We start from the raw sequence: 22237 nt of genomic DNA, 5'->3' as shown, positions 1-22237 counted from the left end.
TTGACTAATCGATTGTTTGTTTCAGCACTTTTTTTACACACTTCAGCTTACCCATTGCTTTGTCTTATCCTTCAGTAAAATGGCCAAGTTGGAGGAGCTGGAGGAGGTGGACCTTAGCGGAAACATGCTAAAGACTGTGCCCACCACCATCATGAACTGCCGGCGAATGCACACTCTCATCGCCCATTCCAACGCGATCGAAGTCTTTCCCGAGGTCATGCAGCTGATGGAGATGAAAGTAAGCCAGTAACAGTAGCACATCTCTACGAGCCGCTGAGTTTGTACTGCAAATGCATTCGTGTGAGTACTGACATCTTGTCCTCTGTTGTCAGTGTGTGGATCTGAGCTGTAATGAGCTGAGCGAGATCACTCTTCCAGAGAATCTGCCTCCAAAGCTTCAGGAGCTTGACCTGACCGGAAACCCTCGTCTCAATCTGGACCACAAGACCCTCGAGCAGCTTAAGTAAGTCATTGTCTCTCTGCAGGTCTTTGCGTTTTGTGCAGGACTATTGTAGGTCTGTGAAGAGTGACCACAACTTGTATTTTGTGTAACTTCATCCTGCAATTTGCACATGTTGTATTTAGGATTTTCGTGTTTAATATTTTCTTATACATTTAGTTGATAGTCTTTTGGAAATGGCCAGAATGGAATCCTCTCAGTGGTTTATGTACCTTATGCTTCGCCATGATACAGTGTATTTGATCTTTTTCATGTTTTGTTGTTTTCCAGTAATATTCGCTGCTTCCGTATTGATCCGCCTCCAACCTTCTCGTCGAATGAGGCGTCTGGTGGGCCTGCTGTGTGGAGTCATGGTTACACAGAAGCCTCGGGCGTCAAGAACAAGTGGGTTCAGTTCAGACAATGGTGAAACAACAACCACCATCACACTCGTCCAATGAAGCCTCACTTAACCAAACCTCTTGAGAATGAGCACTGTTAAAGCCAGATGACTCAAATGAAGGGAATATTGAAAACATGAATCGTGCATACTCACATGCCAAAACTTAACTTCCAATTGAACACTGTAATGTACAGACTAAAGAAGGCATTCAAGCAATTGCACTGTACATATTGATTCCATATTTCCATTTACGTAAGTGATGTTCAATAGGCAAGTGGTAATGATGGTGGTTCTGCTGTACAGTCAATGAATCGTAGATATAAAGCATTGTGTCCAAGGTTATTAGTGTGTGAAGTAGTATGATCAATATGTGGACAAAGGAGTGATTATGTCTTTGAAGCCCCATTGTTTCCTGACAGAGCGCTGCCTCAATGACGCTATGGCCTTCTTTTGTTTGTCGTTTTTTCTTTTCAGACTGTGCGTTGCGGCTCTTTCAGTAAACAGTTTCTGTGGAAGTCGTGAAGCTCTGTACGGTGTGTTTGATGGGGACAGGAATGTGGAAGTGCCCTACCTTCTGCAGTGCACGATGAACGACGTGTTGGCTGAAGAACTGCACAAGACCAAGAGCGAAGAGGACTACATGACCAACACCTTCCTTGTCATGCAAAGGTACGTGATAGGCATATTCATGCTTTTTCGTCATTTCATCTGTCATTCTCTTATTTACAAAACATCTATTATATGATGCAAATATTTAGTTTCTAAAACGAAAATAATAATCCGTACAATTAAACCCCCTCCTCCCATATCCTCTTTCTTCTGCTTCTGCAGGAAACTAGGGACTGCGGGTCAGAAACTTGGTGGCTCGGCAGCTCTGTGTCACATTCGCCACGACCCCACTGACCCCGGGGGCTGCTTCACCCTCACAGCTGCTAACGTAGGCAAGTGCAAGGCCATCCTGTGCCGCGATGGTAAGCCGTTGTCGCTGTCCCTGCTTCACAATGTAGGCCTGGAGGAGGAATACCGCCGGATCCGGCAGCACAGGGCTATCATCACTGAGGTAATGGTCCTCAAAGCAAACTATTAATCAATGGAAGTGTATTCATGTAATCACTATATTGACGTTTATACTCTTTTCCATAGGACAACAAAGTGAATGGTGTGACCGATTCTACGCGAATCATGGGCTACTCCTTCCTTTACCCATCCGTCATACCTTGTCCCTATGTGCAGACAGTCACTCTCACCCCCCAGGATGAGTTTTTCATTCTGGGAAGCCGGGGCCTGTGGGATGCTGTGTCTCCCACTGAGGCTGTGGAGGCTGTTCGAAACGTCCCAGACGGCCTGGCTGCTGCTAAGAAGCTGTGCACGCTGGCGCAGGGATACGGTTGCACCGACAGCCTCAGCGCTGTTGTGGTCCAGCTCAGTGTGAGTGAAGATTGCTGCTCCTGCTGCTGCTCTGAGCCTCCCCAGCCGCCTCCTAGCCCCGGCTTGGGCCCCTATCCCCCATCGTCCTCCGCCATCAAGGAGCGGCCTTCAGATGGCTCCCTCCCTGTGCCCCCTTCCTCCTGCAGTGAAATCAGCAGCGAGATCAGTACCAGTGAGATGAGCAGCGAGGTGGGCTCTACGGCCTCATCTGATGAACCACCGCAGAGCTCCTTGGTGCTGCTGCATGATCAGACCCACCATCCTCATCTCCACCTGCACCATCAGGTCCACCCGCTGGCCTTACAGCACCAGCAGACCCACACAAGCACCCAGCCCTGTCAGTATCTGTTCCCAGGTTCAGAGCTGCCCTCTGCCCGCAGCTGCTGTGCCCTCCATCCTGCCTGCTTAGCAGGATCCTTCCAGAGGCAGCTGTCTAGTGCCACTTTCTCCAGCGCCCTGTCTGACAACGGGCTGGACAGCGAGGATGAGGAGCCCATTGCTGGAGTTTTCTCTAATGGGAGCCGTGTGGAAGTAGAGGCGGATGTCCACTGTCTCAAAGCAGAATCCTCCTCTTCTTCGTCACCCCAAACATCATTACCCTCATCCACCAGCCAGGAGCGCACCCTGCTGACTCTTCCTCCGCCTCCCCCACCCCCATGCACCCCAGAGCCCCTGGAGGAAGGGGTGGACATGAGCCTCGGTGAGGCTGAGAATGGGCTGGAGAGGGACGAGTCATGGCAGGGAGTCGGAGCAGTAGGTGGGGATGGAGGAAAGTTGGCAGGCAAGAGGAGGGTTAATGGGTCGGTGGCCCGCCAAGAAAAGAGTCACAACCTTATTGAGGTGGCTGCTGACGCTCCCTCTAAGAAATCCGGGGGCTACTTCACCGCTCCAGCCCAGCCCGACCCAGACGACCAGTTCATCATCCCCCCTGAGCTGGAGGAGGAGGTGAAGGAAATCATGAAGCAGCATCAGCAGAAACAGCAGAAGCCGCCTGGCACAGATCAGCCCACAGACTACTATGACACCCCTCTCTGAACAGCCACACTACCAACTACAGCCTCATCTCCCTCTCGGCGGCAGCATGCACAGAACCCTACATAGACCGTAGCCGCTCTGATTTTCCCAAAAATGGTCACAAACAGAATGAGTGTCCTCAAGAGGCTGTAAAATGCACATGAAAGCCTTCCAGCTCTACACAGCCTCATCCATGGAGAACCATGCACTGTAACTGCTCCACCTGTTTTTACCCGAGCAACTCGTAGAATAAAACAAGCAAATGAGCCCTTTAATGATACTCGACCCTCATGAAAAGCCTGTGGACACAGCTCCTGGTGTCCATGGTCGTGCCCTTCTCACAGACTGTGGAACGTTGTTTTTACATTAGACAACCAGCTGAGTATGTAATCAACACTAGTCTCTTTGCAATAGCATTAGCTCGCCACAACACTTGTTAATATTGATAACAATTCCATGGTTTGTTTGTTTGTTTGTTTTGTAAGAACTTACCATATCTTTTAATGTGAAAGCAGAGATGTTGCTGAAAGAACTTTTTAAAAACAGACACATAATCTTTCTATTATCAGTGAACTATGTTGAATGGTACACTAGTAATACCACACTTAACTGTTGTAGATAGGGCACTTAAAATACTGTATTTCTTCAGTAAATCATGGCTCTTGGCCTGTAAAATGGCATAGAAATTTTTTGTAGAAATTTGAAATACTAACTCCTAGGAGTTGCATACTCTTTATGGTGACTCAGTCACTTTTACTAATCTTCTCTGAGAGAAATGGTGATTTTTTTCCAATGATTGTAAATAAGACAAATGTTGTATACTGATGCTTTTAAAGGAACTGCGCACCTGTATGTCGGTGAAAGTTTTAATGGTTGGGACGATAATGTGTGGTTCACCAAGAGTTTGCTGTTATGGAGGTGTCACCCCCCTTTATCTTACAGTGTAGACCCACAGATATCAAACACACACACACACACACACACACACACACACACACACACACACACACACACACACAGAAATGTTTTGTGCAATTGCAGGTCTGAAACCCAAACATTCCACACAATATGACATCACTTTATCTAATGAACACTTAATGACACTATAGACAGATCTTTGCATGCACATTTGCATGCGCACACATACATACATACACACACACACACGCACAATGATACAACCACACACACATACATTGCCACGCACAGGTAATATTTGTTCCACCTCACCTCCCTCCTACAGTAACTGTTATCACCGGCATGACTGTGTCAAGTTCAGTAATACAAATATATCCACATGGAAAAGAGACAACACAAATGTTCCTGTCTTTGGTATAATAAATTTTAAATTTGTGAATATAAGTCATCCTGTCTGGAACTTGTTTTTAACAATGAGCTTTATGTTTGTTCATTTACAATGTGTTGTTCAGACACTGATAAAAAACTTAGTTTCAAAATAATTTATTTAACATAATATTGTCACATTTCTGTATTGTTTTTTCATTGAATGACCAAAAGAGGGCGATCTCATATTATATTATGCTCTATAATATGTGATGTCTTACATTTTAGCACTGGAGTTAAATCTATAAATCCAAAGCCTGCTCTACAAGATATTTAGCACAAACATTAAGCAGAAAAATATTGATTCATTTTATTTAAAGTCTTCTTTTTTTGTTGCTGTTTTCTTCTCCTAACAGAGTTGTCCCAGGAGAGTCCAGGATCTCCCTCTACATTTTCTCTGTATTATAAATTTTTGCCATGACAACACTGTTGCCATCACTGTGTTTCTTGTACTTCTTCTTCACACAGATGACACTGACCAAAGTAACCACCAGCATGACTCCCAGTACAGACAGAGAAGAGGCAAGTGCAAGGTTGGTTTTATCCATGACGGAGCCCTTGTACTGACACTTGTCCCCGTAGTACCACCAGTCATCACCCACCGCACACCTGGAGAGCAGAGAAAAAGAAAGATGAGGAAGAGAAGAAAATCAGACTTGCAGATATTGTCAGCACTCATACAGAGCAACTATGGAAGATGGGGGAAAATTGTGGAAGGTAAATATAAGAAGAACCTACTGTAGTGGGACAAGATGAGAGGGGAAATGATTTAAAATGCGACTGATTATCTTTTATAGGGATTCATCCAGCTGAGGCAGTTCTGAGATACCAGCATCAAATATTTGATATTTTGTTCCAGAAAAAAATGTTAAACAGATACTTTGGATAATGTGCATATTTGCTTTCTTGCCAAGAAGACAATGGTTAATATGATTTTAGTACCAGGAGGTGGTTAGCTTAGCTTAGCACAAAGACCGGAAACATTGTGAAACAGCAAGATTGGCTATGCCCAAAAGTAACAACAAAGCCAAGAACATACAATATGCCAGACGCATTTTTTTGTACAGATAAAACAAACATAATTTAACATGTTAATTAGTGAGCTTACATTTGCTCTCACAAAGAAAGCCAATAAGCATATTTCTCAGTGTCAAATTATTCCTTGAATAATAATAATGATAATAATATCACAGGAATAATGTAATGCTTAATTTTGATATTAAAAAAGTAACAGAAGACCCTTTAAGACTGTCATATTGTTACATCAGCTGTTTAGTGGGCACAGTCAGAAAGCCCTCACCTGCACATAACTTTCCCCTCGTCCACCACACAGACTCCATCGTTCAGACATTCCACATTGAGGCAGGCATCGGAGGGTGCTGTGGTGCTATCGGAGGGTGCTGTGGTGCTATCGGAGGGTGCTGTGGTGCTATTAGAGGGTGGTACGGAAGGTGCTACGGAGGGTGCTGTGGTGCTATCGTAGGGTGCTGTGGTGCTATTAGAGGGTGGTACGGTTGTGGAGGGCTGAGGCTGGGTCACAGTCAGATGAGACACATCTGAAGAGGGACAGTAAATGAGAGAGCGGTTAAATGGATTCAAGTGAAGCGGCATCGATGAACATGAAACAAACAGGCAGTGATTGGGTCGCATGATAAGCTTTAGTGTTTTTCTGACAAGTGGGTGTATTAATCATGGATGTAATCATGTGTCACCGGTATTCTTGATCCTTCAAATGTTGTTTGTATGGGTGCCAGAGATGAGTATGCAGAATACTAATGGATAAGAAACTGATATAATGTATGACAAGAAGGACGTGGTTTTACTGTGTTTTAAGTTTGTAAGTTTGTGGTGCTTTTACCCTCCATTGTGAGGAGAAAGATGGCGTCTCCTCCCTTGATAAAATCTCTGCTCTTGGCTCTGAGGTGGGTGAGATACACCGGAGTTCCGGTGCCTGGCCCTCGGAAATATTTGGACCCATCTGTATGTGTGACTTCAAAACCCACCTTGCGAGGGTCATCCCAGAAAAATTGGCTAGAATCTGTTTAAAAGGATGTTGAAAGGGTCTATAAATTTAGTATCACAGTACAATTTTTATATTCTTTTTTTTTTTTTTTTTTTTTTTTTTTAACATAAAGACACTGAAAGTAGCTGCACCTGTTGCCTTCATGTTGGGGTCGGTGGTCACACTGCGCTGGTTAGACATGCGCTTTTGGATGTGTGGGTGCTGGTCCATCAGCATCATGGTTATCTGTTTCCAGGGGCAGGGCCACTTCTGCCCGGTGTCCCCCTCACGGGCCACCAGATGAGCATAGGCCGACAACTCACCAGGGTAACCTGCCCTTCCGCTGGGGTACAGCTGCATTTGGAAAGTGTAACCCTCTTTAGAGGTGAATGGGGGGCTGAAGATAGATGTGTTTGTTGGCGTGGTTTCCATAACCTGTCTGAAGTTCTTCACGCGCCATATAAACTCTGGGCAGGTGGTCTCAGAAAGGTTGATATCATCCAGTGACATTCCCCCTGCCGGGTTCCCAGAGCCCTGCTTTGTCCCTTCAAAGACGACGCGGAATTTTGTTTTGACATCTAGACTCACGTGGTGCAGCTGCCACAGATCCTGAGGGGATCCTGTTAAAGCACGAGGTAAAAACAGAGAATTTATTGAATGTTTTACCAGCACAATTCTAACAGTAGATTTTGAGCAGTAATAAGATTTACTAATAGTCACCGTCTATGGTCTTTATGAAGCGCAGAGTTCCGTTGGGGTTAGCTTTGTCATACTCTCGGACATAGATCTTCAGTGTGTCCTTGGGGTCGGCGCTGTTGTAGTAGAAGAACTGCAGACATTGGTAACCTCTTTTGGGGTAAAGGAGCCTGCTTTCAAGAAGAGCTCTATCCCCAGTGTTGGCCGGGCCAGTACTGAAGTGCATGAAATATCCCGAGCCTAAAGATCCAAATGTCACTTGATTAATAAAGTCAACACCTAAGCATTATTTCAATGCACATTGCACAGTGCACAACTGATGATGTTACAGGTCAATCTATCATATGGCAATGATTAAAAGAGTTTTAATCAGTTTTTCAAGTCTTTTGGTGAAGAGATCCCCTCCATTACAAAGTTCCCTCTGTGTTTTGCTGGGCTGTGTTTTCTTGCTGAGCTATGGTGGTGGGATGATAACAAAAGCTATGGTGGAGGGAATTTCATACCTAAAGAGACCACTACTTTAGAAGATCCCACAGATTGCTGGAGCCTCAGATTAGTTTATGTTGAATTTCAGGACAACTGTGGATTTAGTCCGTTTTTTTGCATTAGACAGGTATATTTTCAATGCCAGGATGGGGGAACAGAGGAACAACTGCAGCGACCAAAAACTTTTCTGATGTACATACAAGCATGTGAGTATTGTTTTATGATGGATCTGAATAAAATGTGAACCTATCCTTCAAAGCAAAGACATGTATCTGCACCGCAGGTCATGCATATCTTTCCAAAGGTAATTCTCACCAGTGCATTTGCCCATGTTGGAGTAGTCAGTGTCAGGCCCTCCAGCAGCTTTGGCAACCCTGACCCAGTCTGCTTTGTCTCCTGGTCCCTGGACCATACCACAGATGTTCTCACGTTCAAAGTCACATGAGTCCAGGAAGGTGGAGGCCTGGCCTAGTGGACAAATCATAATCACACATCCTCAGGTGAAGGACTTTGAACTGCTATAAACTGCAGTAAGTACAATTTTTGCCTATTCACATATTTCCATGTGGCAAGTGGCATGTGTTGCTGATATCAACATTATTAATTAGAATTAAAAAAAAAAGGAATTCAAGCTGACACCACGCTTCTTTTAAAAGACAACTTGGGTGCTAGTTGTTAACTCTTACTGCAGTTGTAGAGGCGGTGCAGCTTGAGCAGGTCACTGTCACTGAACTCCATACGCTGGCCGATGACATCACTGAAAGCAGAGATCTTGGTGACGATGGTGGGCTCGGTGCCGTTGCGAAAGGCATTTTTACTGTAGTGCATCATGGAGCCGTAGTCGTAGGGTACACCCAGCGAGCTGGAGGTGGTGTCATTGTAGGTGTTAAAGTTGTGTTCTTTACCTGCAGATCAAACATAAATAAATGTCAGTTCATTTTCATCAGTGTCTTATTCCATTTCCCACCTACAGGGATGGATTTCAAAGAAATTAATTAATGCTGTATGTCACAGCTCGTGACATACAGCAGACAAGATAGTCTCATTTCAGTTCAGCCTTTACGGTCTACAGTGACTATGAAGGGCCACACTGTCATAGGCCGCATCCTTTGTAGGACTTGAATGGGGAGACAGATCCTGTTGATGGTCCAGACCTTACTTCCTAGATGTATTGACTCACTACGTCCCCCCAATGCCCACCTGCAAGCCTGGCAGGCAGCACAGCACACAACTACTTCAAATGAAGGACAGGAAAACAGTTTTTAATCTTGCGGCCAATGACGATGTGCTAAAATGCCTCATTCCTGTGGCACTCCACAGTATAAGAAAAAATAATGTCTTTTTGGAACACTGAAGCATGTAAAATGATGAACACTAAAAATGGCCATAAAGTGTCCTCTCATCCTCTCATAAAAGTTGCTTATCAACAGCTGACACGTGTTCAAAGCTTCGACAAAAGTTTGCTGACATATCAAGGAACTCTGTACTTTAATGTGGGACAATAATAGATTTGATTTATCAACACATTGATGAGCAGAGGTCAATGCAGCTAAGAAACACCGTGTGATATTTCTTGATGTGAATGACTTCTGCTTATCTATAGAAAATTATGCAGCTAGGAAAACAACACATGCACATGCTTATCAGAAAAGCAATAAATCAACTGCTGCATGAAGTGATTTATATTCCCTCAAGTTGTACATAAGAAACCTCTTGAGCATTGCCTCTAGGTAGTGAAGTTTTCTGTTTAATTAGAATGCAAATTTTAATCTTGTATAAATTAAACGTGTGAAAGCTGCTTTACACTCCTATATAATAGTACAAGTGCAAATAGGGAGAATGAATGTGCAGGGTTTAAATTGATCATTGAAAGAGGTTCACTACCATCTGAGATGCGATCCCACATGATGTTGACATAATCATCACGATCTGCCCTGGACTGCTCATGCCAAAAACCCAGAGCGTGAAGGAACTCATGTTCAATGGTGGCAATGCGGTCGCAGTTTCTCCCTATGGACAATCTCTGCTTCCCAACTCGCCGGTTTCCCACAGAGGAGAAACATCTGTTAGGGGGGAAAAAAAAGGGCTGAACATCACATAGAATCTACACTTTCTTTTCTGAAGAGCTTTAGTTGTAATGATAAGATACAGAATTTATTATGCATTAATCAATGAGAAAGTACAGCTTGTCTCGCCATCTAAATGACGACCATAAAAGTATAAACGCTATGTCTGCCTTACCCGCCCCCTTTAAAAATGGAAATGTAATTTGCTTCTCCGTTCCAAGGCTTGAAGTCAATGCAGGTCTTGAGCCGGTACTGCTCAAAGGCCTTCAGAATCACACCTTTTGCATTGATCTCTGCAGAGAAGATGATAAATCAGTTCTGTTAAAGTTTTAGAAAATATGTCTTTCCAATTTGCTTTTAAGATTTACTACAATCTTCTGTTGTAAATGGGTGAACATCAAACATACAGTACACCCTCAGTGGTGCACATGTCCTGAAGCGGCTCTAAACCACAGACTGATTATTTTTTAAGTAACGCAATATGATAATATGATATACAATTATGAAAAAATTCTTCCCAGTAGGTTACAAAATTATCAGGAGGATGTCATGTTTTGACATTGCTTTTACTCCCTCATTGTTTGGGGTTCTACCCACAGTTTTATGCGTGTAGAAAAATTTATAATAATAATAATAATAATAATAGCAAAATCAACTATCTCTCATTTTAAATATTGTTTTTCTTCTGACATTAAAACTGAATATGTAGAAAAATGCTCACGTGAGCTTTCATGAAGGTGAAAATATATGGAAATGATCATGAAACATTGCTATTACATCAGCAAAATGAAATATTTATGTCATAGACAATGCATTTAACAAATACATTTCTTTAAAAATGTACAGTATGTTATCCTACATGGTGATGTAATTTTTGTGGTTATAAAAGTTATTTGACTTTTTGGAACATGTCATAAAATAAGAATAATGTTGCCACTCACTTCTTACAGGAAAATTACAGTCTAATTAATATATGTGCAAAATATGAGAGCTTACTTATTTCTTGTTTCTGCAAATATTGTAACAGGCACTCTTACCTAAGTCATCCTCCATGTAGTATGGGATCGTCTTTGGCCACCTGTACTCATCCCCTATTATGGAATTTCGAGTTTGCCTCTGCAGCGTTCAATAAAAGCAATTACAAAGATTGGAACAAAAAAATGAGTCAAGGTTAAACCGTCTTCACAAATTTCAATTGTGCAGGGGAAGATTAAGAACAGCTAAGTGAACATACCTCATCAAGCACAATGTCCCCCTCTACAAGATTCAACCCTGCCTCTGTGGAGACAAAGAAAACAATGTTTACTGAATTATTATATGGAAACGTGAGGATGAAATGTCTTTTTTTGTCCTCCTGTCTTCATACCTTCATTGATGTCAAAAATGTCAAGGTCCCGTCCACCGTCCACATCATAATCTATTAAAGTAGAAGTAAAAAAGTAAAAAATAAAGTTGAAGAAACATAAACTTTAACTTGAGTCAGTGCCTTGCTTGTTACATAAAATTACTTACCTGATATCTTTGGTGTGGGCTAAACAAAAGAGAAATAAAATAGAATATTATTGATTTGCAAATGTGTTAAAATCAAGTTTCTAGATATCACAGTAACCGAACAAACTAAACCAATTTCTCACCAAACAAAGGGTAGCACCACAAAGGAGGCATGCAATGTGAAGAACAAGTACACCTGTAGGTTTTCTTCCCCCCATGTCCCTAAAATGTCCCGTTGTGTGGGACAGTCTGTGAGAGGTACTGAGCTCTCACAGCTCCTCCAAAAGCAGAAATTAGAGAGAAGTTCCTTGCGGGTAATAAAAGAAATACATACACATGATCACAAGTTGATAATTGACGGAGCTGTAAAGGCTCTGAGTTACACAACACACAACAATCTGCTCTGCTATCTACTAACAAATCTTTACACATTTGCAGATTAAGTGCAGTGAAACAGTTAGCCAGGGGGCAGCACAACAGCCATACAGCCTGCTTACTTGCTAGAATAAGACAAACACATTTAAAGGTTTACCAGGTTTACATTCAACAACCATTTAACATTCTCAAACTTATTTAAAACTATAATATAAAATAATATAATGTAAAAATACAGATACATTGTAACTGTCAATTAAATACTGATAATACTTTTCGCTACAAATATATCGGACAGCAACAGATGATTTGTATTTTATTTGGCCAAACTACCAATTATTTTGATGCAGAATAAATCATTGCATTTCTTAAGGCTGTTTTTTCAGTGTAATTGTACATTTAATAAAGATAAATGCAGCCTCCTGATATACTTGGGCAGTTCTGTATTATTCTAAAGGTCCTCCTTTAAAGACATGATATACCTCAGAACTGGATTGTACCTCAATGACAAATCCCCTTATTTGCATTCAGCAGGCAGCAATTACTCCACAAGAGGTAGCTGTTCTACACATGAGTTAAATGTTGATGAGTTAAAGTACTGGAGTACTGGAGTACTTTCTTTATATACTTACTTGTACTCATTCAAAATACTTATTCATAGTATTCAAACGTTTTTTTTTTAAGTCAACACATTGTTGTATTGTTCCACAGTGCAGTTACAGAATCTAATGACTCTGAAACAACCTACTGAATGCACTGACTTATATGTAGAACCTGTTGAATAAAAGCTTGTAGAATGAACTACAAACCCGTGTGTGTGTGTGTGTGTGTGTGTGTGTGTGTGTGTGTGTGTGTGTGTGTGTGTGTGTGTGTGTGTGTTTTGGGCACATATGTGCAGTTTCCACAAGACAAAAAAAGAGAAAATGTATAGTCAAAAGTACAATATTTGTCCTTTTAGTGTAGTGGAGTAAAAGTCATAAAACTACTCAAGTAAAGTACACATACTCAAAAAAAATTCAAGTAAATGTAGGCTACTTCATTACGGTCCACCGCTGCATCGCCACCAGGTAAAGTACACATGTGGCACCTGCTGGCAGTGACTGCTGCTGTTCTACTTTTGTGAAATGTCTTGAAAAAAATAAAGCATCATTTTGTCACACGAACGGCTATCTGATACTCAAATAGACACACAATTCTAACGATTACTCTAACTATAATTATTTTTTTCAATAAAAAAGAAGAAATTCAATTGCAACAGATTGCAGAAGTTATTACTTTCCTAACCTGTAAGCGCGCATCTTCATACCTACATCTGCATGTCTAACTTCATGCTGCTGTAATTTTTCTTGCCATTGGGAGCACAGGTTTAGGTGGAATGTTAGCGTAGCTGGGTTTTGACGCTTCCATCAGTAACACTGTGCCCTCCTTGTCTGCACAGCTTTGAATCACTCTTATGTACTGTATGTATATATACTGTGTTGCAGGTGGCAGTAGAAGTAGACCCCTTGTCCTGATCATGGTGGCTCCCTCAACCATTTTGGACCAAGGTATAATAACAAAACTCTGTAGACAATGCACCTTTGTGTTTTCTTATTGACCCATGTATGTGTTGCTTTTTGCAAGAAGATTATGTCCATTTTTACACCAATGGAAAACATAAACATCAAATCCCATAAGAATGGCGATTCTTCATGTCTGTCCTAAGAGTAAAAGTTTATTTTTATTTTTTTTATTAATCAGTGAAAGGTTACTCTCTTACTTTGAAGCTTTAGTCCATAAGGATGCAACTCATTGTGTCCTTGATTATAGTGGAACTAGGACGAAGCAGGGGGGAAACAATCAAACACAGCTGTCACATTCATGCTAACTTTGGGTGCTTTGGTGGTATCACATTTTAAGCTTTGGTGATTACTTATCGATGTTTCCTGGCCTCTGCTTTATATTACTTAAAAGATGGGTTCATGGAATAGATGGAACTAATGGAGCTGAACTGATGCAGTCCAGGCTCTGGCCATATTTTTCTTGTGACTTACGAGCACATATAAGATTTTATACCAAAGGTTGTAGTATGTGGAACACCTCCAAGATATTTAAGTAAAGGCCTGATATACTGTAGTGAAGGCACCTTCCAGCAAATCTAACTCCCCCCTAAAAAAATTGGTTGGTTTAATTTCCAGGCAATGTTCTGGGTTGTATAGTAAGAGCTTGTCTGAATGACCCTCATTATAAAGACAGTTTCCTGTCTGAGCTGCCTTTTTTGTGATGAACTATCATCTCTCCAGAGCACAATGAAAAGATTATATTCCTTGTGATTTATGAAGTTCACACAATAATGTCCTTGCTTAGTTCTTTTTCCATTCATCCATTACAAAATATTACAATTTATCCCTGTATTTTCTTAAATTATTGCTCAGGTCCAGGAAAGTAATTTCCCTTTGATCTGTTGGCTGATCTGATTTTGCTGACAGTGGAAAACCCCAGCGTGCTTCTAGATGAGGTGAGTCATATATAGAATAGGAAACTGTGGCTACTTAAGCAGACAATCTACACACTGTAAAACATTATGCAGGTGGAATGAATATAATCTTTCATTAGCTTAACACAGATATATAGGTTTTGCAACTTCAACTTAATCCAACTTAATTTCTAGTTTTTATTATCAGATCACTTCAGATATACAGTACTTCTAATACAAGTGAGTTATTCTGACTGGAATCTTTTGACTTGAAATGATGGGGAAAATAAATTACCTGAAGTTAACCAAACTCAAATTAAGTTCCTGTTTGCAGACTTCCCAGCATGCATTGTTTGAGAGTTAAAACTCCCTCAGAGACTCTACTTTTTGGTAGTTTGAGGAAAACAGACATGGTGGAATCTTGCTGTCTAATAATGAAAACAATGCTAACCAAACTTTTTTTTTTTGATTTAACATAAAATTTTAGGACAGTCCTTTCATTCATATTTTTAACTTGAAACAAGTTATATTTTATGCATATACTATCCTCACAATTTAGCCTATTTTTACTGCTAGGTGTTGAATCAGCTTTACCTTAAAGGGGTGGAAAATTTGAATTTGGTTTTCTATACATGGTACCTGTAAAGTACGGTGGCCCCGAGGGTCAGAAAGTGATTCACTGCTTTGTCATAGGTTAGGGTGAGGGTCTCTGTATTATTTGCTGTTCTACAGGGATTATTCCTTTTTTTATGAAAGCCCTAGAATATGGAGTATGCTTTTTATATGCTATTTGATAACTTGAACGTTGCAGGTACCTCCCGCCTGCATCACAGGGATATTACACCACAGTGATTGCAAAGGTGTAAATATTTTTAGTGCAAACACGCTTCGGACTGTAATTGTTTAAGCTATATTACAGCTGTACCCGAGCTTTTAAAATGTGTAAGAGCTAGGCGTGGTGTAGAAAATCATCCAGGCCACATATGCATTTCAAGTGACATGAAACAAGGAAATGGACAAATCCCATTTAAAGACATGAATCTCAAATCACAAACTATTTCAGGGTGTGTGGATGGGGTAATTGTTTAGTCATGCGTGTACGTGTGTGTGTTTATGCAGGTGGGGGCTCCCCTAACATATAAATTCAATCTAGTTTCTGCTGGAACTGGTGTAAAAAATCAACAAATGTCCTCTGTCACAAATAGTTAAGCTCACATTTGAGAACAGGTAGCTACACACTAGGTGAAGAAAAACAGTGAAGGGTGAATTCCACCATGCATGTTTATTGATGATATGCACAGATGAAACTCACTGACATGAATTTGAGGACATAAGACAAGAGACAAAGTTGTGGTTTAGACATATTAACGCCTATATAATACATTCATTTTGCCACTTGCAGTTCTTATTGCTCCACCCGATAAGAGCGTCCTCAAGCAGAGTTAAATGTTAAGAATATGATCTGTATATGAATATCTGCAGTATTTACAGACAGCGAATAATACCAGCTGCTCTCTTGCAGATCAGTCCTGCTGTGATTAATATTGGCACAGCAAGGCTTCAACCCTTCCACCACCACATTAATAACAGGTTCACTCTTTTCATTGATCTCATGATCAGAGGATGCATGTATCTGTGCATTTCTCCTGCATTTATATTTTCTAATTTACATATAGATTAAAATTCACATGGGATGCAGTATTAACGGTAAGATGTTTAAGTACTCAGGCTACTGTTTGGAAACTTGTAATGTGAGGGAATAACTCTCTGATGCGAATATGATAATTATTAGTGTCTCATTAAATTCAACATTTCATCATGTCATCGCATTAAAGTACTAAATCCAATTCCAGCAATGTTACAGGGCTTTTTAATGCACCTGAAATACTAAAGTATATTGATTTGTGAGAATTATTCCATTGAATGGTTTCATGAATTTCAGCCGTACATATCTCACAGCTGCACAGATAACACAATCAGCCAATCAAACTTAACGTCAGGTACAAATAGATTGGTTGTTTTGATTGTGTTCATATCAAATCTCTGAGCGAAAAAAACACATTTAATCTCTCCTTGGTTTAATAGCACAGGTTTTTTTGGGGGGAAAATTTATTGTTTACCTTCTATTCTTTTTTGAGAAAGACCTCAGAAAAACAAGCATACAAGAAACAACTAATTTAAAGTCAGACACTTATAATCAATCAATTAATAAAAACAATTACAATAGTTATTAAAAAATCTGATACTAAAGCTTTAGAATCTCCAAGCAGAATTTAGATCTGTAGACAATTAATTCCACCTACAGTTTGCATAGTACCTGGATCTAGTTCTGCCAAAGAGCATGTGTATGGGGTATCTATGGTTAACAACAGGGGTGGTGTGTTGTAGTTTTACAAGATTTAAATGAGAGCAGAGATGAAAGTAGAGATGAGATCATTTCTTGTCAATACAGAAAACACTTTTAAGTATGATTTCTTTCATTTAAGTGTAACAAATGCCTAATTAATGTTCCATCAAAGAGTGTGTTTACATCAACTATTGGTCTCTTGTTGTAATTTAGGTCGATTTCGTTATTATGCAGCGACTCCACCTGAAACTGCCAGTAACAACAAGCCTCATAGCCTCATACCAGTGCACACAAGCTATACCACCAAATGATGTCATTTGGTGTGAGGCTTGTTGTTACTGGCAGTTTCAGGTGGAGTCGCTGCATGATAACGAAATCAGCCCTCTCTGTGCTTCAGTACAGACAAGTCAGTGATGTAACATTAATTGCTTATCAGTGATCGGTCGTTCTACAAAACAAGATAAATACAGTGTTTTTATTCAATATGTCTCATAATAAAGTTAATTCTACCTGCCTGCCAGTCGTCATCAGTGTCCCACAGCTCCACAGTCAGAGCCTCATTGGCTCTGTGAACCTGAACTGTCAGGCAGTGATGACTCCTCGAGCTGTACATGCAAGGTGTTGATGATATGCAGGTCAACTACTATTGATGCTCCGTTGTTTTCTGTTACTGTTATCATTTGGTTATCTGTGACTGACTTCTTTGTTGTTGATAATGTGTTGGGTTTTTACAAGTTTAAAGGCAAAATGCAACGTAAAGCCTTTCAGACAAGACACAATTCTCAGGTTTGTGTGATACGGGACTCTTGCTTGCATTTCATTCCATAATGCTGAATTAAAAAGCTCACTTCATAAATCGATAGTACTTGGCAGACAATTGAAAGCAGTCATTGATTTCTTTTTTGCGGTGTGTGAATTACTTCATCTGAAACAATTTAATATGAGAATCAAAAGCACACTTTGCCATATATGAGATACTGATACTGTCAAAACACAACTCTGCTCTCAGTCTGAATAGTAATAAGCCATAAAATGTATTCGCAGTGGTTCTGTGCAGCTGTAAATTCAGTCTTTTTTTCTTTATTTTTTCGTTTAGCAGCTGTAACCTGAGTTTTTAAGAATAATCTTAAGCAGAGACCAAATGATGGTGTGATGTAAAAAAGTCATGTTCAGTACATTAAACTTTCATGGAACAAGCTGTGAAAGTCAAAGACTGATGCATATTGAGAAGGAAGGTCAGAAAAAAAATACTTGCAACAAGCGTTAAATGAAAGACAGGCTATTCTGTTTTAAAATTTCACTCAAATTCCCACTGGACATTGTTAAGGATTAAAGAAAATATTTCATTTGAAGGTATAATAAATATAGGGAGAGAACGAAAAAAAAGGTATTTAGTGACTGTTTACAATTACAAAACATGCACAAAACAGTTAACACTGTTGGTTGGTTGATGCAGTGGAAATCCAATAAATCTGATTTGAGCCACAAAACCTGTGCAAGGAAAAAGCTTGCTGTGTTCTTTTGCTGTTCAAAGCTCACTGAGCCAATTTTTTTTGCATATTTTTATAGTCAACTGTGTTTCATGTTGATTTTTTTATTATTCTACACTCCAAAAGTGCTCAACAATGTTACAGAAACAATCTGTAACACTGTTAAGTTGATTATGCTGGTTCATAATTCTGGGGTGTTTTGGGTACTATGAACAAACAGATGCGTTGCTCATGCTGGGTCAGAAGCGTTAATGAGAATATGAGATGGAAAAACTCCATGTTGCATTAGCTGTGAAATTTGGCCTAAATCTGTTGCAGCTATAATTGTATGTCCTTCAAACAGCCTGTGTAAAGTTGGCAAACAAATTCAGTCCTCGTGAATTTAAAAACCTGACACATGGGTATTCATCAGCCGCTTTACCATGATAAAATAAAAATAAAAAACTTAAATGTCTCTCTGGCTTACTCAGCATCAAATATGTTACTTTTTCAATTTTAAACAGAATGAACTCATTATGTTTAGCATAGATGTTACACCACTTCATGTCATTACAATAGGCTACACAATCAACACCAGGGCAGAAAAGTCAGAAAGACTGCTTCACAAGTATCAATTGTTAGCATACAATTTAAATTCTAATCCAATATGTGTATTATGCTCAAATTGTTTAGTTGCTAAGGGTGAGAGAGAGAGAGCTCTGGAGGTCCTGCCAACTCTGCCTCCCACATCCATCTACAAGAGAGGAGGAAACGTCTTCAGATCCACCACTGAGGAGTCCCACAAGTCATTTATTGACATGCAGCCTGTAAGTTTAACTTTAGTTTTACTTCAGTAAGGGTGGATTGTACAGTACAGGTTTGTACTGCTCGATATGTTCGATTGCTATGAAAGTAACTGAATGTTTGAAAGCGAAAAATAACAAACCGTGAGTGTAAAATGAAACCCATAAATGATACAATTTAAATGTAAATGAGAAAATAAAACAGTAAATGAGTGAAAAAATGTGAACAGGGAAAACAACTGTTTTGATCGACCAGGCTTTTTCATTCATGGATCTTCTTTCTCACTTTGCTTTCATGGTCCAATCTTTTACTCTCAGTTCAGTGGTCTTGACGTTGGTTTACATTTACAATTTAATTTTCTCATTTATGGGCTTTGTTTTACATTCACACTATTTTTCCTTTCAAATGTTCTGGCCCTAAATTACCTTCATAGATAACCCTGTAGTGATGACTGGAGTTCAGTAGCCAACTATTTGATTTAGAACTGTTTTTTTTTTTTGACAGCACTTTCTAATACAATATAACACAAAACAACATAAAGATAACTAGAACTATATTACGACAAAACCTTGTTGTAATACAGTAAAGATAAAGCTGGATAATGTAACATCACAAGTTTGTTTATCCTCATTCTATAAAATTCCATCATATGAACAGGGAACCATTTAATGAATAGTCCTTTGTAGCTTCCAATCCATTCCACATTGGGTGGATCTGAGCCCTGGTTATTTCAGCATATCTGCCCATGGCTCTTTTGCTCAGCACATGGCAGTATGAGTGAGAGTGTTATGGAGTAAATGCATTGGTTTACCATAAAAATGACTCTGGGCCAGAGAAAAAGAGAGGATGAAATACAGGGAGGAAAACTTCTGCCAGAGCTGCACAGACTCGTTGTAAGAATTGTATGAAACATATGAAACATGGAAACATGTGCAGCACTGGTTTAAAGATCAAATATTAGACATTAAGTCACCAAGGCTGGCTTCATTTCTGATTTCACATTAACGGCATTTATCCGATCTAAAGGGGTGAGAAGAGCCTTTCATTTTGCCAGAGGACAGGCTACACCATTACAACCAGAATGGATTGTTCTACTACATGTCTTCGTACTTGCAGCTGTATGCAAAAGAAAGATGGATGTGAAAAGGCGAAACACTGAGGAGTTGCAGAAATGAATGAATGTCTTCCGGGCAAGACTTTACATGGACTCTACTTTATGACAAATACAAGACAGTAATGCATAGCTAGAACAACTTCATGAATACTAACTCGATCCAAAAAAGAACAAAAAAAAAAAACTTAAAATGAAGTCACTGCACCCAGCCAGGACGCAGTCCCACACAACCTGTAAAACAACAGATTTTACACTTTGGCTTTTGTTGTATAGATTAAACAAAGATATAATTTAATTAACAAGCATTATATGTGCTGGTAGTGGTTGTTGTTACATTTGGACAGAGGCAGCTAGCTGTTTCCTCCTGTTTTTCAGTCTTCATGCTAAGCTAACTGTTCGCAACTGTCATTTAACTCCAGGCAAGAAAACAAATAAGTGCATTTCCAAAAATGTGGAACTATTCATTTGATGGTATTTGCTTGAGTAACAAGGTTAACTGATAATTTATTTTCTTTGACACAGACTGCCGTTTGTGTCCCGTGCAAAGCCGATAATCAACATTATTTCTTTTATCCACAGCCCTAACGTTTGTGTTTTTTCATTGTAACCATGATGACAAATGTCATCTGAAGTATTTATTTTAACCCAAACCATAATCTTTTCCTAAACCTAACCAAATAGACTTTTCTGCCTAAACCTAATCAAACCGTGACAGTTCCACAACCATAAGTTTATTATTATGACGACAAAGGGTCGGTTTCACCTGCTGCTGCTACGCTACTATTGGTCAAATCAGAGGTTAGAGAAAAGCAGTCTACGTGGTCATTTAGGTTGGACGACAAGCTGATTTTAACTCATTCATTTTCCTGGGCCTTGCTGCTCTGAGGGATCAGTTTTCTAGTTCATTTTTTCTATTTAATTGTCAAGGGAGAAAGATCTCAGGGTGGGGAGGTGCGAGGGACCGTTCTGCATCCAAAACGATACAGCTGGGAAAAAAAACAAGCTCACCACATGTTCCATTTAGCAGGTGCACTTTGCACAGTTGCTAGGAAATTGTAGATGTTCAAATTTCCATTTTTTTTTATTTTTATTTTTTTACATGTACTTTGGCTGAATGCTATCGGTTGATGAAGATCATGCTATCAGATCAAAAGCTCCAGAGCAGCTACTAAATGAAGCTTGTGGTGCGATTATTTTCTCAGCGGTTGTTTGAACTTCAGCATGAAGATTTAGTTTTTATTTCCCTCAACATCATTATCAAAATGTGCTGTAATGAGAAAGTAAATGAGCTGGCACATAAGGTTAACCAATTACTAACATGGTGGTCAGTCGCCCTTCATTTCTAATAGAAATATCCTATTCAACTGTAATATTTTGCAAATAAAACACTACAAGCAGCCACTGCATGTGCAAAAACAGCGCTACCAGTAAAAAACTATTTTTAGGAAAAGCATAATTAATGTTTTGCCCATTCCTCTCTAGTCATGACTATCTACAGGCAGCTGCAGCATTTCCTCACGAGGCAAACTTTGTGTTAAATGCTTATTCTATATTCCCACCAGACCACTTTGATGTCCATGCCATGTTTTATCTTATCGTGGACATTCATTTCTTCCTACCCTCTGTGGCCATCATAATTAATTCTTTAAAAACACCATTACACCTTGAATGCAGCTTTCATCTCATGCTTTGGCTCAGTCTCTTCCAGCCTTTCTCTCTCTCTCTGTTGGTTCGAGTGTGTGTGAGTGTGTGTGTGTGTAAATTCACACATGTAAGAAAGAAGGAGATCAAGTGGCATGCAAGGCAATATTTTCACTGTGTGTAATTCTTTTGAAGATAATTCATCCCTGCTTTCAAGGTGTGACAAAATGGATTGTTTCCCTTCCTGCATTTTCTGAGATAAATTCAAAATTAATTTTCAAGTGCCACCATATGTCCTTTTGACCCACCTTGATTGGTTTCATTTATGTTTATGTGGGAGATTCACAATAGCGAGTTGTAACTAAAAGCAGCACACGGTGTGTAACTCATGCAACTGAAAGGGACGTTTACATGGAAGGAATTCACAGTCATCCCATAAAGCACCACACCGCTGAAACAATAAAGATTCAGATTTAACCATTTCATCTCCAGGGAGCCTTTGGCAAGTCCATTATTACAAACTTGTGAGAGTGGAACAAGGTTGCTCAAACTAAAAAAAAATTTCAATTTAAATTCCAGTAAAGATTACAAGGTTTCCAAAGATTAAATATTACAGTATGTCATGCTGGATTACATAGAAATGTGCAGAAGATGACAAAAAGC

General features: G+C 39.9%; 2 protein-coding genes across 2 annotated transcripts in view; one reads left to right on the top strand and one right to left on the bottom strand.

Annotated features, from left to right (window-relative positions):
- The window catches only part of phlpp1 (PH domain and leucine rich repeat protein phosphatase 1), a 42616-nt gene extending 37970 nt beyond the window's left edge, over window positions 1-4646 (top strand). The window contains exons 12-17 of the mRNA XM_023427205.2: window positions 76-238; window positions 333-463; window positions 731-844; window positions 1317-1511; window positions 1674-1902; window positions 1986-4646. Coding sequence (XP_023282973.1) covers window positions 76-238; window positions 333-463; window positions 731-844; window positions 1317-1511; window positions 1674-1902; window positions 1986-3305 — 2152 coding nt within the window. The 3' untranslated portion in view covers window positions 3306-4646. The remainder of the gene's footprint in view (window positions 1-75; window positions 239-332; window positions 464-730; window positions 845-1316; window positions 1512-1673; window positions 1903-1985) is intronic.
- An 83-nt stretch (window positions 4647-4729) lies between these two features.
- Window positions 4730-11665, bottom strand: LOC111670483 (meprin A subunit beta). The gene is made up of 14 exons (XM_023427206.2): window positions 11513-11665; window positions 11391-11409; window positions 11245-11295; window positions 11113-11156; window positions 10916-10994; window positions 10054-10171; window positions 9697-9875; window positions 8499-8717; window positions 8128-8280; window positions 7351-7566; window positions 6783-7250; window positions 6487-6666; window positions 5929-6184; window positions 4730-5237 (listed from the first exon to the last, which is right to left on the bottom strand). Exons 1-14 carry the CDS (start codon window positions 11585-11587, stop codon window positions 5015-5017), a joined length of 2280 nt encoding a protein of 759 aa, XP_023282974.1. The 5' UTR covers window positions 11588-11665; the 3' UTR covers window positions 4730-5014.
- Window positions 11666-22237: the final 10572 nt, after the last annotated feature.

The sequence above is a fragment of the Seriola lalandi genome, unplaced genomic scaffold (assembly GCF_002814215.2).
Source record: "Seriola lalandi dorsalis isolate HSWRI2012SDOR001 ecotype SW California unplaced genomic scaffold, Sedor1 jcf7180002054855, whole genome shotgun sequence".
In the NCBI taxonomy this organism is placed as follows: domain Eukaryota; kingdom Metazoa; phylum Chordata; class Actinopteri; order Carangiformes; family Carangidae; genus Seriola; species Seriola lalandi.
The sequence above is the reverse complement of the archived record's forward strand: the minus strand, read 5'-3'. Positions and strand labels throughout refer to the sequence as shown.